This window comes from Silurus meridionalis, chromosome 27, assembly GCF_014805685.1.
Source record: "Silurus meridionalis isolate SWU-2019-XX chromosome 27, ASM1480568v1, whole genome shotgun sequence".
Lineage (NCBI taxonomy): Eukaryota > Metazoa > Chordata > Actinopteri > Siluriformes > Siluridae > Silurus > Silurus meridionalis.
The window spans coordinates 11221452-11246217 of record NC_060910.1 but is presented as its reverse complement, the minus strand read 5'-3'; the positions used below and the strand labels follow the sequence as shown (position 1 = coordinate 11246217).

The following is a 24766-nucleotide window of genomic DNA, read 5'->3' as shown; positions in this document are numbered from 1 at the left end:
GCGGATCTTGGCATGCTGCTTAACTCGAAGAGAATAGTGTTGCACAGACATAATTCAGAGACGTCCCCAGTACAGGGGCCACAAATATATACACCTAAGGCCATGACCTTAAAATGTGTCACATGCTCCAGCTGCAGAACATCCAGCAAAAAGAGCCCGTGTCAGAGCTGTGTTATCTACTGTGTTCCAAATGAGTAAAACCGTGTACAACATATATGCTGCATTCCTGTGTTTAAAATAAAGTACTTTGTATTGCAATTATACAAACGATGGACAGCTCAATGATCAATAAATAATTTGCCCAAACACCCGGGACAAGCTGCGTAGAGGTTTTTAGTTATTATTATTAAAAGGTTAATGTTCTGGGTTACTGATCTGAAGGTTGGAGGTTTAAGCCCCCACAAAGCTGCCACTATTAGGGCTTTGAGCAAGGCCTTTTAATCATAGCCATTCCTGTGCTCCGACTCCACTATGACTGGTAAGAGCCTTTTTGGTTGCTTGTACAGTAACCTGCTTATGAAGTGTTCACCGGTGTCTAAGAAATACGCCGCACCTAATTGACTTTCTGAGACATGTTTTTATTTGCTATGCACATATAATCATGTGATGCACCTCTATGCTGTAACTTCAGTATCCACTAAATCCAACCATCAGCTACAAAAGATAATACAAAGGCAATAAAATGAACACAGGTATTACGGCGCATTGACGAAACGTTTCCCGCACAACCGTGTCTCCTGCATGCAGTTGAATTCAACAATGTATACAAAAGTTGCTGGTCAGACCTGCATTTTATGTGCAATGAGAAGAGAAAAGCAGCACAGCTCAGAATGGTGACAATGGTGATAGCAAGCGTTCCGGTTAGGGGACGACTACTTTAGGTGTATTTATTTATTTTTTTTAGGTTTCTGGCCAACCAATCATGGGAGCTTTCACAAGCTAATAAATTAATTAATTAATTTTCCCACTTATATATATATATATATTATTTTTTTTTTGTTGTTAATATTAATCCGAGTTTCTTCAAAATGCCTTTTTTTGTATCTGCACTGGCCAAAGCGATCCAACTAGTCTGAAAACTCCATAAAATGCTCAAAACACACAACCATGAACCAAAAGAATCAGCTATAATTGTTGTTTGGCTCTAACATCCCCCTGATTGTGCAAAAGGAGGAAGGAATCGAGAAAAAGGAACTTGCAAGACTCAGTCCAACTCCACAGATGTTTGTGTGGCTCAAGCTCTGCACTGGCAAAGATATTTCACAATAGTGTGCAGTCAGCAGGTTTCACAGTGTAGGGACTCTTTAGCTGGAAACACACAAAACGAAATTTTTTTCAGAAAAGGAAAACTCTGCTGCTTGCATTACATGAAAAAGACGAGGGCTGAACACAGTCTGGATTTAAGTGAAAGAGCATCTGACGCAAAGCTTCACAGGCTTACAGAGTTATAGGGAAAAGATTATAAGTAGTTGGTTAATCATTTTTATAATGTACAGTAAGAGCAAGCCCACACAGAGATTAAATACAGCTGCAAGCAAGGGAGGAAATATTCACTTGAAATTTCACAGTAAAAAGTCACTATTTAACTTATTTTGTTTTAGATCATATTTACGTTCATCATGAAGCTGAACAAAGTTCTTGAAGATTCTCTGTTTGCTGAGACTGTATGCAAAACAGGGAAAAACTACATGTAAAATATGTATTTTAATATCTCACTGAGCTACATTCTCCCCGAAGATCATGCGACACGTCATTATGTTTGCCATATTGCAAGTCAATTTAAGATCAAATATCATATCCAGGATATGAAGTGCTTAAAAACACGACTGCTTTAAATACTTCTGAAGTCATTTCACACAACACACAAAATGTGCAAAAAAACAAAAAACAAAACATGACATCACAAATGGGCTCCGGATTGCTTTCATTAAATGATGGAGAGGAAAATATTTGTCCTGTGCTCTTGGCTGCTAAAACGGGAATTTGACAAATGTGTGGTCAGAGATTTGACTTCATGATTCATGAAGGCCAAGCAGCTGACGTGCGTGGGATTGCAACAACAGGATGGCCACATGCTAGGAAGACAGAGGTCAAAGTTCATCCTCGAGGATACTGAACTTTCCAAACTTGTAATCATTCTGGTGACTTGGATTACTATGTTTATGATTTACATCTATTAGGCTTAACATGCAATAAATAGAAATGATAATATACTGGTGTATTTTTACACTATTACATTAGCTTTTCAGCATTCTTGGCTTAATCGTGGACTCCTGTACACACTTCTTTATATACTTTAATGCTGGATGTATTTTCCCATCATAGGATGAGGTTTTGTATATAATAATATAATTTCAGGACAATGATTAGATGAACATTGTGTTCCCGGATCATGTTTTCCACTTCGTTAATCCTATTCAAATAACTGAACGCTCCAAATGTTCCTGTGAAGGTGACAAGTGATTACTGGATACTTCTCTTTTCCTTGGAAGAATCTATGACCTACATAAGTTTCACTGTTTGTAGTAAATGAATAATTTATAGCTACTAAGAAAAACATGGCTGCATATTAGAGTCTAAACTGTTGTTCTTTTCTTAGATAGAAACATGATCAATTATTCAGAAAGAGCTGCCAAGTGAGAAGCAGCTGTTAAAGCGGATTGAGATCACAGATAAACCTCGTGTGAAGAGCTGGCAGGTGGAGTAGAGGGAGCAGGTAACCAGTTCACACCTCGGGATATTAAGGGGTGTTTTTAAAGAAACTAGGATGGTTAAAAAGCTCAAGGCTAAACTACATTAACGGATAATTAAATACTAACGCAAGTATCCTGCATTATTAATCAGGAAAGCGTTCAACCACGCTGTGTATTAATGTTTCCAACAAGAAAACACTTAATACGTGAATTGTCCACCCCCCGTCTTTACCTTCCGCAATGAGCTCGTCCACCGTGACCTGGTATCTCCCGATAGCGAACACTCTCCCGATGAAGTTGCTGCCCCCGCTACCGGAGCCGGCGCCACCTCCCAGTCCTCCGCTCTCCGACCTCGGCATACGCGAAAACTTCTTCATTCTTGCTTCTTTAAAGCGAATAGATTCCGTCCCAAACGAAAAAAACCAACACTTCACCACTCCTATCTGCTCATCTCCACCCTTTCTTTGTTTGTTTTTCTTCGAATCCTGCGAGAGGTCACTTAAACACCATGGTAGTCTTCCTCCAGGCTCGAGCCGAACAACGGTCCGCCTTTAGCGTATCTTACGCCGTTACCGTACCGCTCTTTGCGCTCCTTACGCCACACAGCGGATTGCTAGGCAGCTACTAACACCCACGGACTGACGGCAGAACCCCCCCCAGGTAGCTAACAGCAAAACGTTGAGAAGAAGTGCGCGGGTCAGAACACTCAGCCTGGCCCGGGTTCGTGCTCACAGCACTCGAGTGGGTGTGTGTTGAGCAAACGGTCGGCGAGCTAACGAGAGAAAACGCCTCCCTACTTCCCCGTCCGGAGTTAGCTCCTAGCTCCTTCGCTGCAATAAGCCCGCCTAAACAACACACACACACACAATACGCCCTTTTTCAACCGACAGCTCGGGTCATAAAGCGGGCATTACAGAGTCCAGACCCGCGGCTTGGGCCGAGCTTGGCGACGAACGCCGCTTATTTCGACCATAACCTGGCTTTTCCACTCGCTCCTCCACCAAAAACTCCGGAACTCCGGTGACCGAGGGAAGTGGGAGGGTTTTGTTGTGGCTCAGCACGCGCCAACCAAACTCCGAAAGTGCGCGTGCGTGCGCGCGCGCGAGCGAGCCGTGCTATTGTAACGATTGGTGTGTGAACACACGCTCCGTTTTCTGATGGGACGTCGCAGCTGACCGTCTGCCTGATCGCAGTCTCTCTCTCTCTCTCTCTCACACACACACACACACACACACACACACACACACACATTTTGATTTTTGGTGGACCACCCAAAGTAAATAGATGAGGAATCAAAGTTGTCCCCAGATCTGTTCTAAACAGGACGGTCAGGGCTTGATCCACCATATCAGCTCCTCTCAAACTTCTCCTTTGCCATCGTGCACTTTTTCCAGATTAAAACAACTTCCATGCAAGAATTATTATCTTTGCACAGAACAATATTATACATCCTCATGTTAATTAATCAAGTTCATGACACCATCAGATGTTTCCTTTTCTACACTTTTCACACATCTAGCTAAATGAACAGCATTTCCTGAATTCAATGAAATTTCCCTGTTGGGTTGAAGTTTAAATCTTCTACTTGTTTGTAGATTATTTTGCATTAATGTCACTAATAACCACATTGCTTTTAGGTTTTCTTGCAAATAAGTTTACCACTATAATAACTTGATACTGGGTGATAGTAACATCCATCAAATGTAAGCAAAAATACATGAAATGATGCATTCATGGTTAACCCTAAGCCTAACATGAGATATTCATCACAGACCCCATTTCGAGAACTATGCATCTATGTGATCACCACCATTGCACCATGTCTGGTTTACTGGCATTATTGCATCCAGCAGAGAAAATACAGAGACTGTTTCAAGCATTTGGCGTCTTTTTTTTTTTTTTTTTTTTGGTCTTATAACATTCTGAGATCATTATATTTCAGTAAAGAAAGTCAACACAAGGAATCTTTAACAAAGTTTGCTTTAATGTCCTTTTTTTTGTAACCACAACCCAACATGTTAATAATAATGTTCCCTGTAACATTCTCTTACTTCACTTTCTCAAGTTTCTCAAATGTTCCTGTAATAATCTTTTCGGAGAAGTTCTGAAAGTTCACCATAGGTTGTTTATAATTATTGCTGTTACCCCCTAAAAACACTTCTGTAATATTCTCTAATAGGAAGTACTGGAAATTCACCAAAGGTTGAGTTTCAGTATATTTTTTGTAAATTACCGGCTACTGTTCTGGGAACATCAGGAGAAAGTTCTCTGAAATATAATGAACAATAAAAAGCAAGAACAAAAAGCAAAGGTTTCCAGAATGTCATGGGCACCAATACATGTCGATTGTTAAAGTCCTACTATTGTTGTAGTTTTACAACCTCAATTCTTTTTATTTGGTATGTTTAAATGTTAGTTTTATGTATATACTGTTGCTAGAATTTGTATCTAGACCCATCAGCCTAGCAACCTGTATGGTTTAGCACTTCCTCCTCACACTGCTCATGCTTTGAATTATTGTTGCAGGATACACACTATTGTAAAAAAAAAAAATATATATATATATATATATATATATATATATATATATATATATATATATATATGTAAAAAATTATAATTATGTCTTATATATACTTGAACATCCTGTAAATAAACCAGGTCTGTTCCACATCTAGGAACATCAACCATCCCATCAAAGAGGAAGCAGTTTTTATACCTGTATCAAGTTACCAGTTCTGGCTCGTAAATAAATAAATAAATAAAAAGGCATAATATTGAAGGGTGATCACGTGACCACGACTGTCCCTCTAAGTGAGCCTCACAAAGGAAAACCTGAGACTTAAAATGTTCCTTTTCTGAGTCTGAGAACATGCTGCCCCCTGTTGGTTAATCATCACCAATATGGAGAATAGATTCTGTTACAGTGGTGATTACTATTGGCATAATTTATAGTTTTTTTAATATTAATAATTATGTAATTGCCTGAAGTATGATAAATTGTTATTCATCTAATTGCATGCTTAATATAACTAAAATATGCAATATAAGATGGAATATTTTTTATCATTGTAGTATCATGTATGTAGGTAGTCACGTTTATGATAGAGTTCATGGCTCTGGAATAATTGATGATATATAGAACAGAAGAACATACAGACATCCCATTCTAATGGTGCTATTTTGAAATCTGATTGGTCTTCATGATGCTGTTTGTTGCAAGTTTATAGTAATTTTAAAAAGTCAATTGTGTTTCATCTCAAACTATTTGTAACTAGAAGTCATTGCTGCATTTTTTTTTTTCCAAGATGTCTAAAATGAAGGACTGGTTTGATTTTTTTATGAAAGCAGACTTAACAGCAAAGCTAGCATTCCTGTCAAAATGATTTCTTATTCCTTTTTGTTTATTCATGTATTCAGCCTGCACCACGATTAAACAAATTCATTCTCGCATTGGTAAAATATTTAATGGGACCTACTTCCTGATGAAAGCGGTGTGAAATCTACTGCCAGTATGTAGACTGACTACAGTCCTGAAAGTTATTCCTAGAAAAATGCTCACAAACTCACACCCACAGCACAGAACAGAAAGAATTAAAAATGACAAAAACAAGAGATCATAAATGTTAAAAGATTTTTACAGATTTAAATTTTTTTATTACTAAAAAGGCACATAGTTACAGGCATTACATCATTTTCTTACAACTCATAGCACCGTACGTTCTCTTTTCTGCGTTATAGGCACTGCATTCTGCGAAAACGGGCAAAAAAAACCCCAAACAAGTAGAAACAAAACAGTATGCTGTGCTTTGACTGCAGACTCTCTGTCTCACATGAGCACCAACGTGATATGGAACAAAATCATATAAAACACAACACTGAAAAACATTTGTGCAGAACGTTACATTGAATGTACTAAACATATATAATATATGCGTGACATAATAATAATAAAACAATAATAATAAAGTGAGATAATATGGCAATAATCTCTCATCAACAATGTCACCAGATACTAATGGATCTTGTATGTGCAGTTAAGCAAATAAAAACAAATCCACAGTGTAAAAAAAATGAAAATATACACAGGACGGAGAAACAGTCCAACACAAAACACTCTATTCGGCTTCGGTGTTTAAAAAAAAACAATTAGCAGTACTGTTTGCAAAAGCAATCGTCAATAATACAATATATAATAACGTTTTTGCAGTATTTGGATTTAGACTCAAAAAAACGCAGTTGGTAAAAGTTAGTGTGGCACAATCGTGATCGAGCGATAAGAGTAGAAGAAAAAAAATCAGATATGAGAGATGATCATCCTGTAGGTCATCCTGTAATTGCACTTTATAAAGGTATTTTCATCGTTTACGAATTCAGAACAGTGTGTCACGTACACCTGTGCTTAATACTTTCGTTGTGATTTGACTGAAATGGATTAACGTGAAATACAGCAAAAAAAACCTGCATTTAAATAAAGTGATGAGGCGGCTGAGCTACCACTGATTGCTGTATCAATAACAATGACACAAATAAACAACAACAAAAAAATATGAATGGCAACTGAAAACCAGACAGAGATTAGAGTGAGATCATTTAATATGATGACATCTTCCTGAGGTAGCTCAGTTGCATGATTCTTTACACTGCATAGCTGGCAAACAGACCCCCCCACCCTCACACTCACACACTCACACACACACACACACACGCACACACACACACACACACACATATACTCAGGGTCGTATAAATATACTTATCTCCTACAGCAACACCTCTGCATTATTCTGGACAGCAATAGAAAATAGTTGTGTTTACAGCATCTTATTAAATACTCTAATTCCCGTTCTTGTGTGTTGAACAGATCACACTTCAGTACCGTCATTCAGGTTGTTGTGTAGTTTGACCTCCAAGTTGACCTGCTTGACCTTGACCCCGTTGACCTTCCAGGTGTCTGCGCTCTGGCTGAGAAGGTTAACATTGCACTTGTCATTCTTCAGGTTCTTCTCGAGGCGCTCAACCTCCACTTTGGTGTTCAGAGGATACTCTTCCATGTTGGGGTTCTTCACGGGCTTCCTTTTGTCCACCTTCCGGCACTTCCTGAACAGTAAGCAAGTAGACAGGAACAGCAGAACGAGCAGGAAGATGGCTGCCACACCACCTCCAACCGAGCCGCTCGTGTGGGAGTCGAACGTGGCCGAGGGTTCGAGTTCCAGCTTCAGGGCCTTCATGTTGGTTCCGTTCTTTACTTGCTCGCCCTCGTTGTCGTAGATGAGCGACTCGTCCAGCACCGATTGCTCGCTCAGGTCACGTTTTAATGCTAAGCTTATAGAGCGACGCACTCTGGGGCTGGAGATTGACTCCGGACCGATGACATAGATGACCTGGAGGTACCACTGATGTCCCGCCTCCACCTGGTACAAAGTTGAAAAATCACAAACAAAAATATTCAAACTGAACTACTTCTTTAAATGAATAACATATGAATCTTGATGACTAATATATGATCTTCAGTGGTGTAATTGAAATCTCTTATCTACATGTTGGGTAATGTTTGACATTTGTTTCCACCCTACGACTAAAAAAACTTTGAAAACACCCCCTCAACTCAAAATAGTCAAGAACTTGGAATGGATTCCACTCTGAGCTGAGACCGTGGCATCAAAACAACATGGCTGTGCACAGTATCAGCAGCAAACAAAGTAATGTAAACAAAGTAAACAAAATCAGTAGCTCTTGGTTCCATAATCTCAAATGACTGTATAAGACTGCAGAAAGGACATTACTTATAATCCTACATTCCCCTGCATATTTAAAATTGAAGTGAGTTGAATTAAAAAGTAGCACTTTTTACCTTTAAAATAATTGCGTGATAAATACAAGAATATTTTCTTTAGATATTTCAACATGCATATTGTAGTCGCTTGCAAAATCTTTGACATTCACTATTAAGTGCAGTTCACGTGATCTTACTTTAACCTCCATGTTAATTGCACCTTAATGGATGTCTATTTGACCATTAAATACAGCCATAAAATTCAACTAAAATACATATTCATGCCAGTAATTGGAAACAGGAAAACAAGATCGAAGGAGTTTTTAAAAAGTCCAACAAAACATATGCATTAAAGTGTGAAGACGAGGAGCTGAAATACAAAGTGCACAGTTCCAGCAAAAATTCAAGAGTTCTTTGAGATTCACATGTATGGAAAACAGTCTGTTACACCATACACACTGTGAATCCTCCAAGCAGCCTATGATATAATTTATCAGAACATAAGGGAAAAAGAGCGTACGACATAAATGGCAAATATACAAAAGATCTGAAATGATGATGCAATAATGAGAAACAATTATACCACATTATCAACAAATCTACTTGATGTTAGCTAATATAAGATGTTAATTAGGGTGTCTTAAGTTTCAATGACAAACACAATAATTCCTTTAAACCATAGGATGCAGAGCCATTGCCAGTTCCCCAAGGACATGAAGTCAAGGCTTGGCTCTTTAGAGAAGCTAACAGACTGAGGCGAATGGCTGAAGGGCAAAATTTTTAATCTGTTGTCTGGATATTTTACACGCATGAAATGTTAGGCTCAGAAAAACTCTGTGTCGTAAATACCAAGTCTGACCACTGACCTTATAGAGAGCATCAACCTTCATGGTAAAGCCATCCACTCCAGGCATTGTGCTTACGGACTGCAGATCGGGGACGTCTGACACAAAGCTGGCGTCAAATGGAACATCATGGAAGTAGCGGTCACAGACATCAGGCTGCTTTCGATCCTAGAAGATAAAAAAAAAAACTGTTTGACCATCATTCTGATTCTCAACTATTAGAGACCGTATTGATCATATTTTATGCAATGTTTCTCTCAAATGTAATGATATCTATAAATGCAACAAGAAGCTTAGCATTGTATGTTTCATGATGCCACATAATGGGTGATATCTGGTTCAAACCTTATTAGGTATCAATATGTAATGTTGACTATATGGCAAATTATGGGTTAATTAATACACTTGCTCTAATGACATTATTTCTATAGTCTCATTCACAGGAGACCTGTATGACAGACAAGACATATAATGATTTTAAATAATAAACAGAATCATAATATGTTAATAACACAGACAAACTGTATATTGTGCAATTTTGGAAGTCAGATGCTTTTTGCCACAGGAGAGTCTTTAGGACAGAGGATTTTTTAATCTTCTCAATTTCAAATGAGAGGAACTAGTGTGAGAATGACTGTTTATAGCTGCTATAACACGAGTGATGACAGGAACTAACGTGTTTAATAAATGTTCCCCAACATTAAATATAACTATTAAAGAAGTTAGCTTTTCATCAAAAAGTATGATAAATATTTAAATTTAAACACATAAAAAAGAAAAAGAAAATTAAAGAAGATTAATGAAGAATCTACAACCCGAATTTTGGAAATGTTGCAGGCATCAAATTTGAAATAAGCACAATTTGTGCATAAAAGTGTACAATTTCTCAGTTTTAACATTTGTTATGTTCTCTATGTTCTATGTGAGAATATCATAGAGGACATAAATGTTTAAACTAAGAAATATTACACTTTTTTACAACTTATTTGTTCCTTAAAATTATACATTTTCTCAGTTTAAACATTTGATATGTCATCTATGTTGTATTCTGAATAAAATATTAAAATTTGAAACTTCCACATCATTGCATTCTGTTTTTATTCACAATTTGTACAGTGTCCCAACTTTTTTGGAATCGGGTTTTCCATTTTATACGTGTTTAAAAAACTTTCCAACATTTCCTGAATTCAGGTTGTATTATAAACGATCACTCTAGAAAAAAACAAAAGAGACATTTCCTACAATTTCTGCTTTTCCACTAAATGTTAATTAACAGAGTGCAGAGACTTGTGTGGACGTACCAGGATCAGGAAGCGATGTTTGAGGTGCTTGTTAGGCTGGATACAACCGTACTGAGGCCCCTCATTGTACAAAGTGCCCGTTGGGTCAAAGAAGGGAACATAGCCATCGCGTCCTGTGCACAGATAAACCTTCTCCAACTGCAGCTTGTAAGCCGAGTTCAGATTCTGTTCAGGATTCCACAGCACCCTGCCGTACAGAGTCTGACCTACAGAACACAGGAAAGTGATGCGTATTTAGTATAGCCATTACTGCACTTATAGCATATGCATTCATACAGTACCACTATTTATAAATTTATTTCATGTATCCCAATTTGATCTGATATTTATGAACTTTAATAAAAAATGATATATATATAGTACTGGTGTTCATAACTACACTTTTGGTGTGCATGTTATAAAAAGTTGGCATGGTCACGACAAAAACTTGATCAGAAAACCTTTCATAAAAGTAATATCAGTTTTTCTCCTGACCAATCACAAAAGCTTAGCAGACAACCAAACTGGGGGAACTGAATCTTTTTTTAGTGAGTAAATAAAAGGAAAGTTACAACCTGTTGAATTGAAAGCAGGTTGCAATAAGGTGAAAAATACTTAATTTAAAATATTTGAATCCTATTAGCTATTTGTGGCACATCAATGTAAAAAAATCCAATGTAACTAGGGGTATATACTTTAAAATGCACAAGCACCTCTTTTCTCTTGATTTTATTTATACTGCACCTAGAGTAATTTTGAGTAGTTTGTGAGCTGATAACTAATTACAACTGGTACAGGTTTTTGCAGGTTGTGAGAGCAACTGCAATCTTAAACAGTTGAAAACAGTTGAACTGAAATACAAAAAAAGAAAAAATAACAAAGAAGAGTTTCCATTTGAAAGTAAATATCCTGGAGAGAATGAGTTAGACGTACCCATTGAAAACGCTCCCTTGTAGTCCATCTCTGCCATAGACATGTCTGTGGTTGCAGGATCCATCATGAACACTTTTTCATTGTTGCACAGCTGGAACTCAGTGTTGAGTGAGTAGACCACAGGAACAGGTCGATTTGTCTGCTGGAAAGCAATGGGCAGCAGGAACCTGTCAACCAGGCAGGGAGCGAACATGTTATTTCTCTGTTAGTGTAACACCAGGCTAAACAATATGAAGCATATATTCATTAGGAGAGAACATACTTCTCAGGAGCGTGGGCTGTGCAAGAAAGAGGCTTGTCTCCAGGATCAATCCATGGCTGAGTGGGCTGCACCGTGCAGGGAATCAAGAAGACTGTGTATTCCCCAGAATAGTCCTTCCTGGAAAACATAAAATACCTCATCAACTTGGGATGCTAGGAACTCCAGTATGTAGAAATGAACAGGATCTATGTTTGGTACCTGCTGTAGGAGCTTGTGGCCCTCCAAAGCTGGTAAGGTGAGTCAAAGGTCTGTGCACTCCAAACAAGCTGCAAATCAAACTCGATCCCCCCAAGGTGGTCCGGTGCCATCAAGTGAGACTTGTGCCCAGGAAGAGTATGATGATCTGGAACAAACTGACCTGTAGGACAATAATATATTCTATATTGTAGCTGTTTTGGAAATAATATTTTAGACATCCTTTAAAAAAAAGTTGAATAGTAGTTTCATTTATTCACATCTACTTTGGTTTTAATTGTGCCATGCATTCTACAGGGGAATAAAAAATTTAAGTACCCACCAGAGACCAATGTACACCATTTAGACAAAAGTTTATAATAAATAATATTATAACCTCCACTCTTCTGGGGAGATGTTCCACTAGATTTTGGAGTGTGCTTATGGAGATTTGGGCTCATTCACAATGGTGGTGTTTAAAGCAGGTACTGATGTTGGGTGAGGAGGACTGGGGTGCAGTCATCATTCCAACTCATTCCAAAAGTGTTAAATATAATTGCTATTACACCTCTATAGCAGGCCACTCAAGACCTTCCACTCAATCCCATGTAAACCATATGTTCAACTGAAGTGAAAATATAATGCTACCACACCAAAGACATCCTATACAATTGTGTGTCTGTAAACTTGTGGTAACAGTTTTAACAAACACATATGGCTAGAATAGTCAAGTGTCCCAATGCCCCTGTCTATTCAGTGCATGTTTAAAAATTTAATAAATTGTAGCCTTAAATAATTTTTTTTTTTTTATGTATTTGGTCTAGGGGTTTCAACTTCAAAGATGCCAAAAGATTTTCAAGTGCGATTTTTACTCGCAGGTTTACTTCAAATGTATAAAATACACCAATTACACACTGTTTAAACATTCTGATTCTGACAAATCTGTATATAAAATACATCAAAATGTTAACACACCCCTGAATTTAGCATGCGTTTTAAACTCGATCACTAGCCGTCCATCGTCTTTGATGAAGATTCTAATGATCTGCAGTCTGGCTGAGAGCACACTGTCCGTCTGAATGCCTGCAAGAGGACGAACAAGAACAGATACGTTTATCTTCAGCAGAAAGATATGCACTAAACATAGAATTTAAATACTTAGAATGATATCAAGTTTTTATATAATTATAAAATGGCTCTGTGACAATACATGTATTCTGGATAAAGTCTATATTAGTGTGAATGAGGTAAATGAATTAGCATTTTTAAAAGTTAGCATCACTACAACTACTACTAACGCGATACCCACCTGTCCTCCACAGTACAGTATCATAGAAGAAGGAGAACTCCATCTCTGTGTGGTGCTCGAGGGAGGCCCAACCTCGAGGTGCAGTCACATAGATGTAGGACACATAGAGAGGAACCTGCACTGTTAGAAATGACTGTGCCGAGTCTCTCACCTTTTGAAACAAACAGAAACGTAAACTATACCATTACCGAACTGACCACAAGCAAATTAATCTCAGTATAGTCAAGTCCAGAAGCCTGCTGCATAGGGTACGAGTCAAATGGCATTCAAATGTCCTACTCTTTAACAAGGGGCTTCCTTTCATGTGACACACATTGTCATGTGTGGCAGCCTGGCAAACACTTCACATGAAAAAATATGAAGCATTTATATTTTTTTATTAGAAGCAAAGTTATACAATTTTACAGAATGTATCAAATGCAAAGATTTGACATTTGGCAAACCAGGACAAATATTAGACCCATTTGTTCTGCTCTGACATTTCCTCTGTGGGTGAACAATTTCTAAAACTGAAATTGGGGAAAAAGATGTCTGAAATTCAATTAGGTCAAAATATTGTCTGCTTCCAAAACTATTCTAAAAGGCACTAGGCTTTTGAAAATGAACAATCACCTGAGGATCACCAAAAACACATGAATGTGTTAGGGTGTCAATAAAAATTGTTTGTACTGCTAACAATTAAACAAAAGATAAGAGATTTTGAGTATTTTGCTGTTTGACACACATATTATTGCTAAATACTAGTCTTAATAAAGAAGGACGTGCTAATGTGTGCACATTGTATGCTTTTTCATGTACTAGTGTGGCTAACCTGGAAGTCAGCAGTGACCGACCCCCCACATACGTCGATCAGTTCGGTCATATCATAGTAAGCATCGAAAGTCCAAATGCAGCTTTTCAGATTGAGATGCTTGTAGAGCTGGATGGTTCTAGGCTCACGGATGTTGGGGTTAAACTGGTAAGGACGATCATAGCCGGGACCCAAGGATATGCTATCATAGGTCACATCATCCAGGAAGCCAGTTTCTGAAACACAGAAAGGCAACAGAACAAAATATAAAAGGTTAAGTGAGTACTTTTTGAGTAATATTTCCAAGATTACCCAAAAGATTAACATTAGGAGTTTGATAGAATGCCTTTTGGTTTGTGGGCTATCCCTGGAGTATACGCTGCTTACCAGAGATGCCTTGCAGGTCTTTAAGTGTAACTAGGTTGGAACAAATGTGCTGCTGACGATAAATAGACTCCGAAAGCAGAAAGTGCAGATTGTGTAGGGGCACAGTGGACACCAGAGGTAACATTCCATCCTGATGAGGGATCTGAACTGAGATGTGAATCCTGCAGGGCAAATCATATTTGTGGTTATTTATTCTTGCAAGTCTATATTTTGTTTGTCTGAGTTTTGTTAATGTTTCTTGACCTGCCCACCTGTTGGGATGCTCTTTGTGTTTGACGTCCAGGTATTTTAGTGTCGCAATAAAGGACTGGGCTTGGAAGCCACGGGCCGTTCCAGTGGTCACTGGGGTGTGGCATATAGAACCTTCAGTTCCAATAGTGGCAATATTGCTCCTTAGTGGTGTACCAAGGTGTCCAGCCTTATCCCGTGCCTGAGCCACACAGCGTACATGAAAGCGCCGACTGAAGTAGATACTGTCCAGGACCTGTGTGTAATAAAGTGTAATCATGAAAAACAAAAGCCCTCATTAAATAATTTTCATATTCTGATATTACTGGTTTGGGTCAAATACAATATTATTTGCAAACAATACAAAAAAGATTAAACTTAAATATGATTAAAGACCTGTCTATATGGAGCTAAAAAACTAATAGCATGTTAATAGGAAAACATTTAAGAGAATCATATAAATAAAACTCAAACTGTTGCATTCTGTAGATGGAACTATATCTGAGAACAAACCATGTGGTTGACGGTTGTGTAGGGTGTGTTGTCCGTGACAGTTTCGAATGGAGACCTGGATCCGCTGCTATCAGTTGGTGCTGCAACCTCCCAGCTGAAGTGAATAGAGGTCTGATTGATGCCGGCCTCCTCGCAGCGTTCTCTCATGACTGAGTATTTAGGATAATGGGGATCACAAGGGGTCACACAGACCAGAGGGTAACCTGGAGATGGAGACTTCTTACTCTTCTCCTTTGTCACCTCCTGGACAGAGTCATAGTCTGAGAGGGACACTACCTGCATGAGAATGAGAGAATGATTTTAACATTACAGGTGCACAAATGTCCTTACAAATCATTAAAAATTTTGTAGCATTATCTTGAACAGGGGTATTCACTAAAATTCACTGAAAATGTGAAAGATTATGAATATGTAATATTGTAAATAAGAACCACTATATTTAGTGCTGAAACTCAAATCTTACAATTGGAGGGGCAGGGAGGATTAGACTTCCTGCAGCTTCCTGGTCAAGAATAGTGACAGTAGCCATGGTAATTTCTCCAAGAACAGCTTCCACTGGGTCATCAGGGCCAAGGACAAGTGAAAAAGATTCGTGCCACTCTCTCTCCTCGTTGGACAAGATCTCAACCTTGAAAAGAATGTGGTCCAAACCTAAGACACAATCAAAAGGAGACATTTAAAGGCCACAAAATACTATATGAAAAAAACTATAGAAAGTTCACAGATTTACGGCATTTGACGCCCTTATCCAGAGCGACTTAAATCTATCTAATTCATACAACTGAGCATCTGTGGTGTTAAGGGCCTTGCTCAGGGGCCCAGAAGTGGCAGCTTCATGTGGCTGGGATTCAAATTTACAAACTTCGAAACCAAATTCTTTAAACCACTATGCTACCACCACCCCATAATGTTACTAAACAAATAAATAACTTTTTTTTAAACAAACCAGGGCTAAACTTGAGGACGCGACTTGTAGGGTTATAGTCCACTCCGGACTGGGCTGATCCATCCCGGGTGCTGCAGCGGATCTTGGAGGTGCGGTCCAAGTCTCCTTTCCTGATGACTTTAATATTCAGGACTTCAATGCCGTCTGGACCAGGAGGCTCTCGCACTTGGTAAGAAGCTTGTTCAAACTCAATCGTTGGCGCTGTTATATGTAATGTTACAGAGAATTAATTAGATTGGGGAACTTAAATACAATAAAATCAATACTATAGTACAATAAAAATAAATATTACCAGGCAGCATTGCACCAATGTAGTTACTTTATGTTGCATCATGCCTCAGTAATGTGGATGAAAAGCTACCATCAATGTTCCTGTTTAAACACTTAACCTAATAACTTTGGTGATTGACTACAAATAAGTTTAGTAATAAAGATCAATCAACGTTGTCTGATTTGTATAAAAGTCATAAAAACTAATTAAGCTTAGTGTGAACTTGCCAAATAAATGCTTTTTATACAGATCCCACGTCTGTAAGAAAATCTGCAAAGTACTTGCTATGAAAAACCTTACCATCCTCATCATTAGTGATGGTCAAAGTGACAATATCATTGACCCCAATCATGGCTCCACTCCAGTGATCCCCCTGTGGTGTGCCTAAGTGAACCTGGAACTCTTCCTCTGGTTCAAAGACGGAGTCATCATTGATGTGCACTGTGCAATTCTTCACCTGCAAATGGAACGATTCAAATTTAGTTTGTTGCAATGTGATGATTCACAACAAGCTGTATTTAAATTCAGAACGTTGAGTTCATCGCTTTTTCCCTTTGCTATTAAACGACGCAACAAAAACCATTTCAAAATGATAGAAATATAGTATTGCCACATAACACTGCTGACAGGCCTCTGTTTTACATCCGCAGTTGTAGCCATTTCTATATTAACTACACATGCATAACTCTGAATACACTCACAGGATAATTAAAAAAACAAAAAAACTTCTACTATGTTTATCATTGAGATCACGTGCATTCTTGAGTAAGTAAAAGCTGGAGTGAACGGTACCTTTTCTCCTTTGAGGAAAACCACACGAGAGACATCTGCATTCCTCCTCTCCTCAAAGTCATCCATCACCATGGCAGACATGGTGCGCGTAAAGCAGCGTACTGAAGATTTGTAAGTCAAATCTCCCGTCCTGATGATGGGGATGTGCAGGACTCCATCTTTCTCCTTGACTGTATATGCCACCTTCTCAAACTGCATACTGGGAACTGGTAAAAAAAATTTAGTTTTAAGATTTATTTTAGAAAAGTTAAAGGACTTAGAGTGTAAATGAATTTATATATATATATATATATATATATATATATATATATATATATATATATATATTTTTTTTTTTTTTACATACGATCTTGTGTGCTGTCAATGATATAAACCGAAGCTTCGTAAGGCTCCGTAAGAACAGCGCCATTAGGAGAGCTGAGGAAGACGATGAAAGATTCTTTTCCTTCTATGGTGGGGTTTTGGATGTCATCCATGATGGTCAAACTACAAGTCTGGTGAAAAAGAAAGAGGTGTTTTTAGTGTGTACAATTTTCTATCAATGCAAAAAATTCCTAGCAGATTTGCTGTAATACCTCCTCAGTCTTCCCAGGCTTGAAGTCAACTTTCTTTGAACTAGGGATGTAGTCCACGCCGGGAGTGGCAGTGTCCTGGTCAGCTGGACGAGTGGCGCACCATACCGATGCTACAGAGGAAAGGTCACTGCCCCGACGCAACACTGGGATCTCAATTGTGCCTACAGATAAAACAGCTTTTTTTAGGTACAACATTCTGATATAATCAGCTTTGTCAACTAGATATGCCACCTAATCAACTTTACATGAAGAGAGACATGGTTCCTTCTTAAAACTTAATTTCTATTGTTGACCCACTGTAATAGTTTGTGATAGTTGATCAAGAAAAACAACACTACAGACCTGCATCCTCAGTGAAGCTAAAAGACGCATTGCCAAGAAACACAGTAGAGGCATCATTGGGGCCGTCAATAATTATTTTTGCTACTGTGATGTCCCCCATGCGGGAGTTATCAGAAGCATCCGAGAGCACCAGCTCAAACTCCTCAGACGGCTCGTACTCGCTATCGTCGATCAGCGTGACATCACAGGTAGACATGCTGACCCCAGGGCCCAATACAACACGGTTCTCTGTGCTCATGCTGCGACTCTTATAGTCAGAGCCTGACTCCAGAGCATGGAGGCTGCTGCCTCGTGCTGACCTAGGAATGGTGTAGCAAAGAGCAGAAACGGTGCTGCTGGTGTCACCTAAGGGATAAAGAGAATAAGAGAGTAATACAATGAGTGCTCTGATTAGATTGATTGCCAGTGTGACTCAAGTAGCTTCAAATAATTCAGTGAGTTAAACACAAAATAAATAAGAAGACACAAAACAATAACTACAACTCCTTCTAACTACTAACATTCTATTATATAAATACAATCTTAATAGTTAAATAGTAAAGATTTCATTCTATTCTTGTCTGTTATCACATTTCATACAATGAACAGAACCAATCATGGAAAAAAAAGCATGATATGGCACCTTTTCTCTCAATGGGAACGTGGATGAAGCCACTGCTCTCGTTGATGTGGTAGGTCTTTTTGTCAAACTGCAAGGTGGGCTCATCCTCTGTATCATTAATGTTCACTTTGGCTCGGGTCACCTGACCCAGCAGAGCGTACACGGGCATGCTCAGCTCCACCGTAAAGCTCTCGATGTTCTCAAACACCTGATCATCGTTGATGATGATGGTGCACACTTTGGTGTCCTCGCGCTCGTCAAACTGAACCTGCAGAATCAGGATGGATAACTAGCTTTAATTAAACAGAATGTGCTTTTAAACAGTTTTTCCATAGAAGCCGGAATGGTGCTCAAAATGAGAACAAAAACACAACGCAATGAGTTGCAAATGGCTGTAAGACTTAAAATGGCTGATTTCATTTAACATAGCACAAAGACAACATATTAAATCTGAGAAGGTCAAAATGTTCTTGTTTTCTGAAAAATATATGCAAATTCATAATTTGCCTCCAGCGTCATATTCTAAAAAAAATGGGAAAGGGGGCATGCTTACCACTGTGTTACATCATGGCTTTTTTAAACAATACCCTGTGTTAAATATAGGGTTTAATGATCATTGAATTCAGATTTTATTTGCATTTTATATTTCACAGCATCCCAATTCTTTTGGAAACAGAGCTGTATATGATAAAGAACAAAGCTAGTGCTTCACTGAGGCAAGGAAGAAAACAGAAAATTGTATATAAAATTATAAAAATGTTAAATATGTGCCAGTATATTAGGTCTAGGGCTTTGTACCTGTCCCGCATGCTCCACGTAGTCATGTTTTCCGCGCTGGATGCCAGCGGTGGAGGTGGCAGTTCCTTGCTCAGTGCGACACAGCACAATGGCATACTGGTTCAGGTTTCCTGTCCTTTTTACTGTCACTGCCACAGTCCCTGCCTTCTCACTTACATTATAGCTGCACATATGACAAACAACATACTATTCAAAACCAGTCTAATCATACAATACAATACAAACTTCAACAAATAACCTATAATGTATATTTAATTTAGGTCAAAGCTTTCTATAAATTACATACACTATATTGATAAGCCATATGTGGTTCTTCCCCAAAATGTTACCATAATTGTACAGGATGTTTTTAGATGTGGATTCATTAAATTTCCCCATCACTCAAACTAGAAGACCCAAACCTGTTTTAGCATGACAATGCCCCTGTGGTCGAAGGCAACTCTATTAAGATATGCTTTACATGGCTTCGAATAGAAGATCTTGAGTGGCCTGCTATAGAGCTGTGACCTCAACTTGACCTTGAACACCTTTGAGCTGAATTGGTATGCTAAATGCACCCCAAGCCTCCTCGCCCTCATGAGCACCCCAACTATCATGAGCACAAATCTCTATAACCAGTCCAACATCTTTGTAGACAAGTAAAGGTTAATATAACCTATAATTTATTTAAAAAGTATTTTAGGAATTGCTTGAAATATATATATTTTTTAAACTCCAATTATTCACCACAGCAGTGATTTTTAATAGTTACATGTGATTAATTGCATACATAACTTTATAACATATAATGACTCATTATCAGTTATACCACATTATATTATTATTAGTAGTAGTATTATTGAGGGTATAAAGTAGTCAATTAAAAAGATAATTAATTCAATTCTTCCTTGTGTTAAGTAAGTTATTAATATTTGTTATTTAGTAATGTCATTTGTGCATAATAATATTTAAATACGTTCTTCTTGATTAGTTACAAAAATGTCAAAGATTTAATTGACATATTGTCAGGAAGTACAAAGCTATGTGTTTTATATATATATATATATATATATATATATATATATATATATATATATATATATATATATGTGTGTATGTGTGTGTGTGTGTGTGTGTGTGTGTGTGTCCTCATATTTTTGCTGTGAAAATATTAGGACATTATATTTTAGATTATACATATATACATATATTAGGTAATTATATATTAATCAGGTCTTTGCAATGTGATTTTATATTGTTTTAAGGTTTATAACTTCTCATTCACTTCATCATTATTAGATTGAAGACTGCACATTAAAAGCACATGTGCATAATAAAATGATTATAGTTAGCAAATTATAGCACACAAGTATTATAAGGTGACTTCGCAAACCTACAAAGATTTTAAGCTTTATAAAGAATTATAATGGTTTATGTATATGGGCTCTATTAAACGCAATGATGAAGTCATATTATGAAAGTATTTGTGTTTTGGGGTCTGTATTAGTGTTCACCTGCGATGCTCAAAGCTGATAAGGGACCACTGAATGTGGAATACATTGTCACTGACGATGTTGGGTTTGCTGTCTTTCACCAGGAACTTAAAGTTGTCCATGGTCTCCTGGACACCATTGTCATTTAGAACATAGCGAATGACACCAAGGTTGACTTCCGCTGTGAAAAAAAAAATACAATACACTCAACTGCAAAGATATTAATTAAAATGAGGTTTGTTAGGTTGCTAATCAATAATCAGTAAAAAAGAAACATGAAATGTATTAAATTGCATGAAAAAAGCATGAAAAAGAGCAATCTAAGAAAAAATCTTTACAGACACAAAAGGCTTACGTACATACAAAGTTTTTATTTTTATTTTTTAACTCTATGTCTGATAGTGTGTGTTACCTTGGGTAAAAGAGGTAATGGGGATTCCTGGTTTCAGCTTGCTCTCCACATAACCATATCTGGGTCCTGCTGTGATTTCATAAGTCAGTTGACCATCATCAGTGTCTGGATCAATGGTGAGAAGCTCCTTCTTCGAGATAAGGTTTGTTGCCTAGTAGCCATTTTAGAATAATGCCAAAATGTCACAGAGATCAGTATGACAAGCAGAACGAGGCATTGTTCAGTTGTTTTAGCAATAAACGACCAAAATGTGATTGTAGTCATGTTTCCTACAGCCAACTGGGGGCAGTAGAGTGCCATTATTGTTCATGTCAATGTTTGATGGAGCTAAATGCAAAAATCTGCACACCACATGACTTCTTAATGCTCATTTATATTAAAAAAACATGCTTCCATTGATTTAAAATGCAACATGGTCATATTAGATATCAAAACAGCAGTCTACACTATTATTCAACCAAATAGTAGAATGGGCAGAATGATATTTTACGTGACTGACACATATTTCTAAAAGAATGGGGTGGCTATTACAAATTAAACGCTAAAAAAATGTGAGAGATTGGAGGCAGGAATAAAAGCAGAGTGGAAAAAAACAAGATTATTATTTATTTATTACTATTTTTTTTATTTTGATAACCAAGAAACAACTACGACACCCAACGCACCAAGACCCAAATATACTAAGGTGGAATACAGGGAGGTGTGAGTGTGAGCAGATTTAATTGTGATTTACTACAGTCTGGAAATCATTTCCAGAGCAATGATTGTATAAGTAAAACGTATATCACCAAAGGTCAGACAACAAATTTGCAAAAGCTCGTAATTTGAAGGAGAAGATTTTATATTACATGCTGAGATTTTACAATGGAAAGTCTATTAAATTGATGGCTTAGTATCTGAAAATAATGATACATTTTCTGAAATTGATGACCTCATGTTTTAATTCAAGATTTGCCACACACTCACACCTGAGATGGCAATCGCACGTCAACAAGTATTTCTTCGTATATTATATGCATTAATTAGGGCTGTTAAAATGCAACTGTAAATAACACAACAATTGTAACTAATTAATTAACAAATTTGAACACATTTTATAAACACGCGATTAATACATCGCACATTTCTATTTGACCATTTTTAATAAAACTACAAATAAATAAGAAAGAGGGGAATTTAAAACCTTCAATCCATTTTTAACGACGTCTTTTCTTGACTCAGATATAAAAAAAAAAATTAAACTCCATGAAAAGTCATTTTTAATAACTAAACTATCTATATTTGTTTTATTGATGCGTCAAGTCTCAAATCAAGCACCAAAATCCGCCATGATGCGCACATCCGTCAATTAAAACCGTCCCCGTGGAAACAGCAAAAGTTCCGTTAGGTTTCCTGATGATTTACGTAATTAAAAAGCACCATAATTACTTTAAAACATTTACAAGAACATTTTGTCTTCATTTACAAGAACATTTTGTCTTCATGCTCTATGTTGAGTTTGGTTTCACTCATAATAAAGACATTTGCATAAAGCATCGATATTTGTCCATGCCCATGTTGATTACAGTATTAAAAACTTGAAAAGTATTCATTTAAGGTACATTTATAACAGATAAAAATGTGGATTGAGTTGTGATTAATCAGGATTAAATATTTTAATCGATTGACAGCCCTAGTATTAACATGATAAACACTCAAGCCCATAATTATCTCCAATCTCTGAACTTTGAACGTGCCCTATTACCTTCAATCGGATACTTGATCTTCTATGACTGACGTTTCGCAGTGTTCACAATTATTCAGTTAATTATTCAGTTACACACATGCACACACACACACACACACACACACACACACACACACACACACACACACACACACACACAGATGATTAGACCCACACACATTGGTGAGCCTTATTAATTGTAAAGTGTAGCCATCAATGACTACTTACTTCTATAAATGTGTTCATTTTGTCTTAAGGGCATACAAACTTTTGCATTATACAGAGAAAATGGTTGTTGTGGTCAAGAGGGGAATGCATTATTTTTAAGGGATGTCTGTGTTAAGTTTTCTTTCTTTTAGTCATATCTCACCCTGTTGTCCATATACTCCAGCCACTGCAGGCCCAGGTTAGTGACGATTCGAGGCGTTCCATCATCAACAGGTAGGATGTCAATCTTAAACTTCTGAGGTGCAGCAGTAACCCCCTGAAACAGCGAACACATTCAATCAAAATTCACCATGAATATAAATCCATCGTACCAATTGAAAGTTATAATTCCTTGTTCACACTATTAGCACACAACCTCACAAGATCTATTCTCAGATTGCAGGCTCTCAAATTAAATAAAGTCACAGCAGAGCTCCCATTTTGTCAGTCTATGAGCAAAGGTGTTTTAATTAGCCATCAGCTTTACTGACAAAATGCCAACATAGACCAAAGTGAGAAAAGTCACTGCTGAGAGGTAGACATAAACCAATTATGAGACAGTGTGAGAACAAAGGTGGGAAAAGGGGTCCTGCTGAATAATATTATGTTCTAAATACGGAAAGTACACAGACACAGACATTATTCCAGATCAAAATATACTGAAAATATTTTGTGATTTAAAAGAACAAGTCTTCAGACTAACCTCTTTTTCACCTTCCTCGATGATGAAGAACATGTTAGTGCCATCGCTGACAGTAAAAGTAAAGCGGTCTTTCAGGGAGTTGCTGCCGTCGTGATGGTAGCTGATGCGGTTCTGATAAATGTCGTCCATGGTGAAGGTGTTGGTTTGCCGGTAGTGCTGACCGTTGCTGGTACGCTCGATGGTGCCATGACGAGGAGCCTGAACAATGGTAAACGTGATCAAGTCCTCCTATAAGTGAAAGTGAGACAGAGGGGTGGAAGGCGTCAAAAATCAGTGTGTCGCATCATGTCACATACATTAGAAAACTAATGTTTAAACTGCGGAAATGCACAACTATGAGAAATAAATAGGGTACTTTTGAATTTGATGGCAACAACATGTCTCAAAAAAGTTGAGACAGGGTCATGTTTACCACTGTCTAGCATTCGCTCTGCTTTTAACAACAGACTGTGTATGTCTGGGAACTGAGGAAACCAGTCGCTGAAGCTTTGAGAGAGGAATGTTGTCCTATTTGTGTCAATACAAGATTCCGACTGCTCAACACTCCTGGGTTTTCTTTGTCGTATTTTTTGTTTCATGGTGCGACAAATGACTTAATATATGCCATGCTAGTGCAATAAATGCAGTCTGCGGTTTGGCATTGTCTTGCTGACGTATACAAGGCCTTCCCTAAAAAATTTATTTTCTGAATGGAAGCATATGTTGCTCTAAAAATCTGTATATACCTTTCA

At 37.6% G+C, this 24766-nt stretch overlaps 2 protein-coding genes across 4 annotated transcripts in view; both read right to left on the bottom strand.

Annotated features, from left to right (window-relative positions):
• bmp2k (BMP2 inducible kinase) overlaps positions 1–4065 on the bottom strand; it is a 43207-nt gene extending 39142 nt beyond the window's left edge. Inside the window, exon 1 of one of the 3 annotated variants that reach the window (XM_046842106.1) lies at positions 2926–4065. In XM_046842106.1, the coding sequence (XP_046698062.1) occupies positions 2926–3070 (145 nt within the window). In that variant the 5' untranslated portion in view covers positions 3071–4065. The remainder of the gene's footprint in view (positions 1–2925) is intronic. The other 2 variants (XM_046842107.1, XM_046842109.1) reach the window with 2 other exon arrangements.
• A 2262-nt stretch (positions 4066–6327) lies between these two features.
• fras1 (Fraser extracellular matrix complex subunit 1) overlaps positions 6328–24766 on the bottom strand; it is a 119067-nt gene continuing 100628 nt past the window's right edge. Inside the window, exons 46-70 of the mRNA XM_046842250.1 lie at positions 24036–24263; positions 23496–23609; positions 21400–21550; positions 21009–21168; positions 19516–19678; positions 18739–18985; positions 18117–18461; positions 17775–17935; positions 17546–17693; positions 17200–17405; positions 16708–16864; positions 16137–16337; positions 15654–15841; positions 15191–15466; positions 14701–14933; positions 14450–14610; positions 14084–14298; positions 13273–13423; positions 12939–13046; positions 11988–12147; positions 11790–11906; positions 11528–11694; positions 10616–10821; positions 9336–9482; positions 6328–8107 (exon numbers count right to left, since the gene is read on the bottom strand). Of these exons, the coding sequence (XP_046698206.1) occupies positions 7559–8107; positions 9336–9482; positions 10616–10821; positions 11528–11694; positions 11790–11906; positions 11988–12147; positions 12939–13046; positions 13273–13423; positions 14084–14298; positions 14450–14610; positions 14701–14933; positions 15191–15466; positions 15654–15841; positions 16137–16337; positions 16708–16864; positions 17200–17405; positions 17546–17693; positions 17775–17935; positions 18117–18461; positions 18739–18985; positions 19516–19678; positions 21009–21168; positions 21400–21550; positions 23496–23609; positions 24036–24263 (4959 nt within the window). The 3' untranslated portion in view covers positions 6328–7558. The remainder of the gene's footprint in view (positions 8108–9335; positions 9483–10615; positions 10822–11527; positions 11695–11789; positions 11907–11987; positions 12148–12938; positions 13047–13272; positions 13424–14083; positions 14299–14449; positions 14611–14700; positions 14934–15190; positions 15467–15653; positions 15842–16136; positions 16338–16707; positions 16865–17199; positions 17406–17545; positions 17694–17774; positions 17936–18116; positions 18462–18738; positions 18986–19515; positions 19679–21008; positions 21169–21399; positions 21551–23495; positions 23610–24035; positions 24264–24766) is intronic.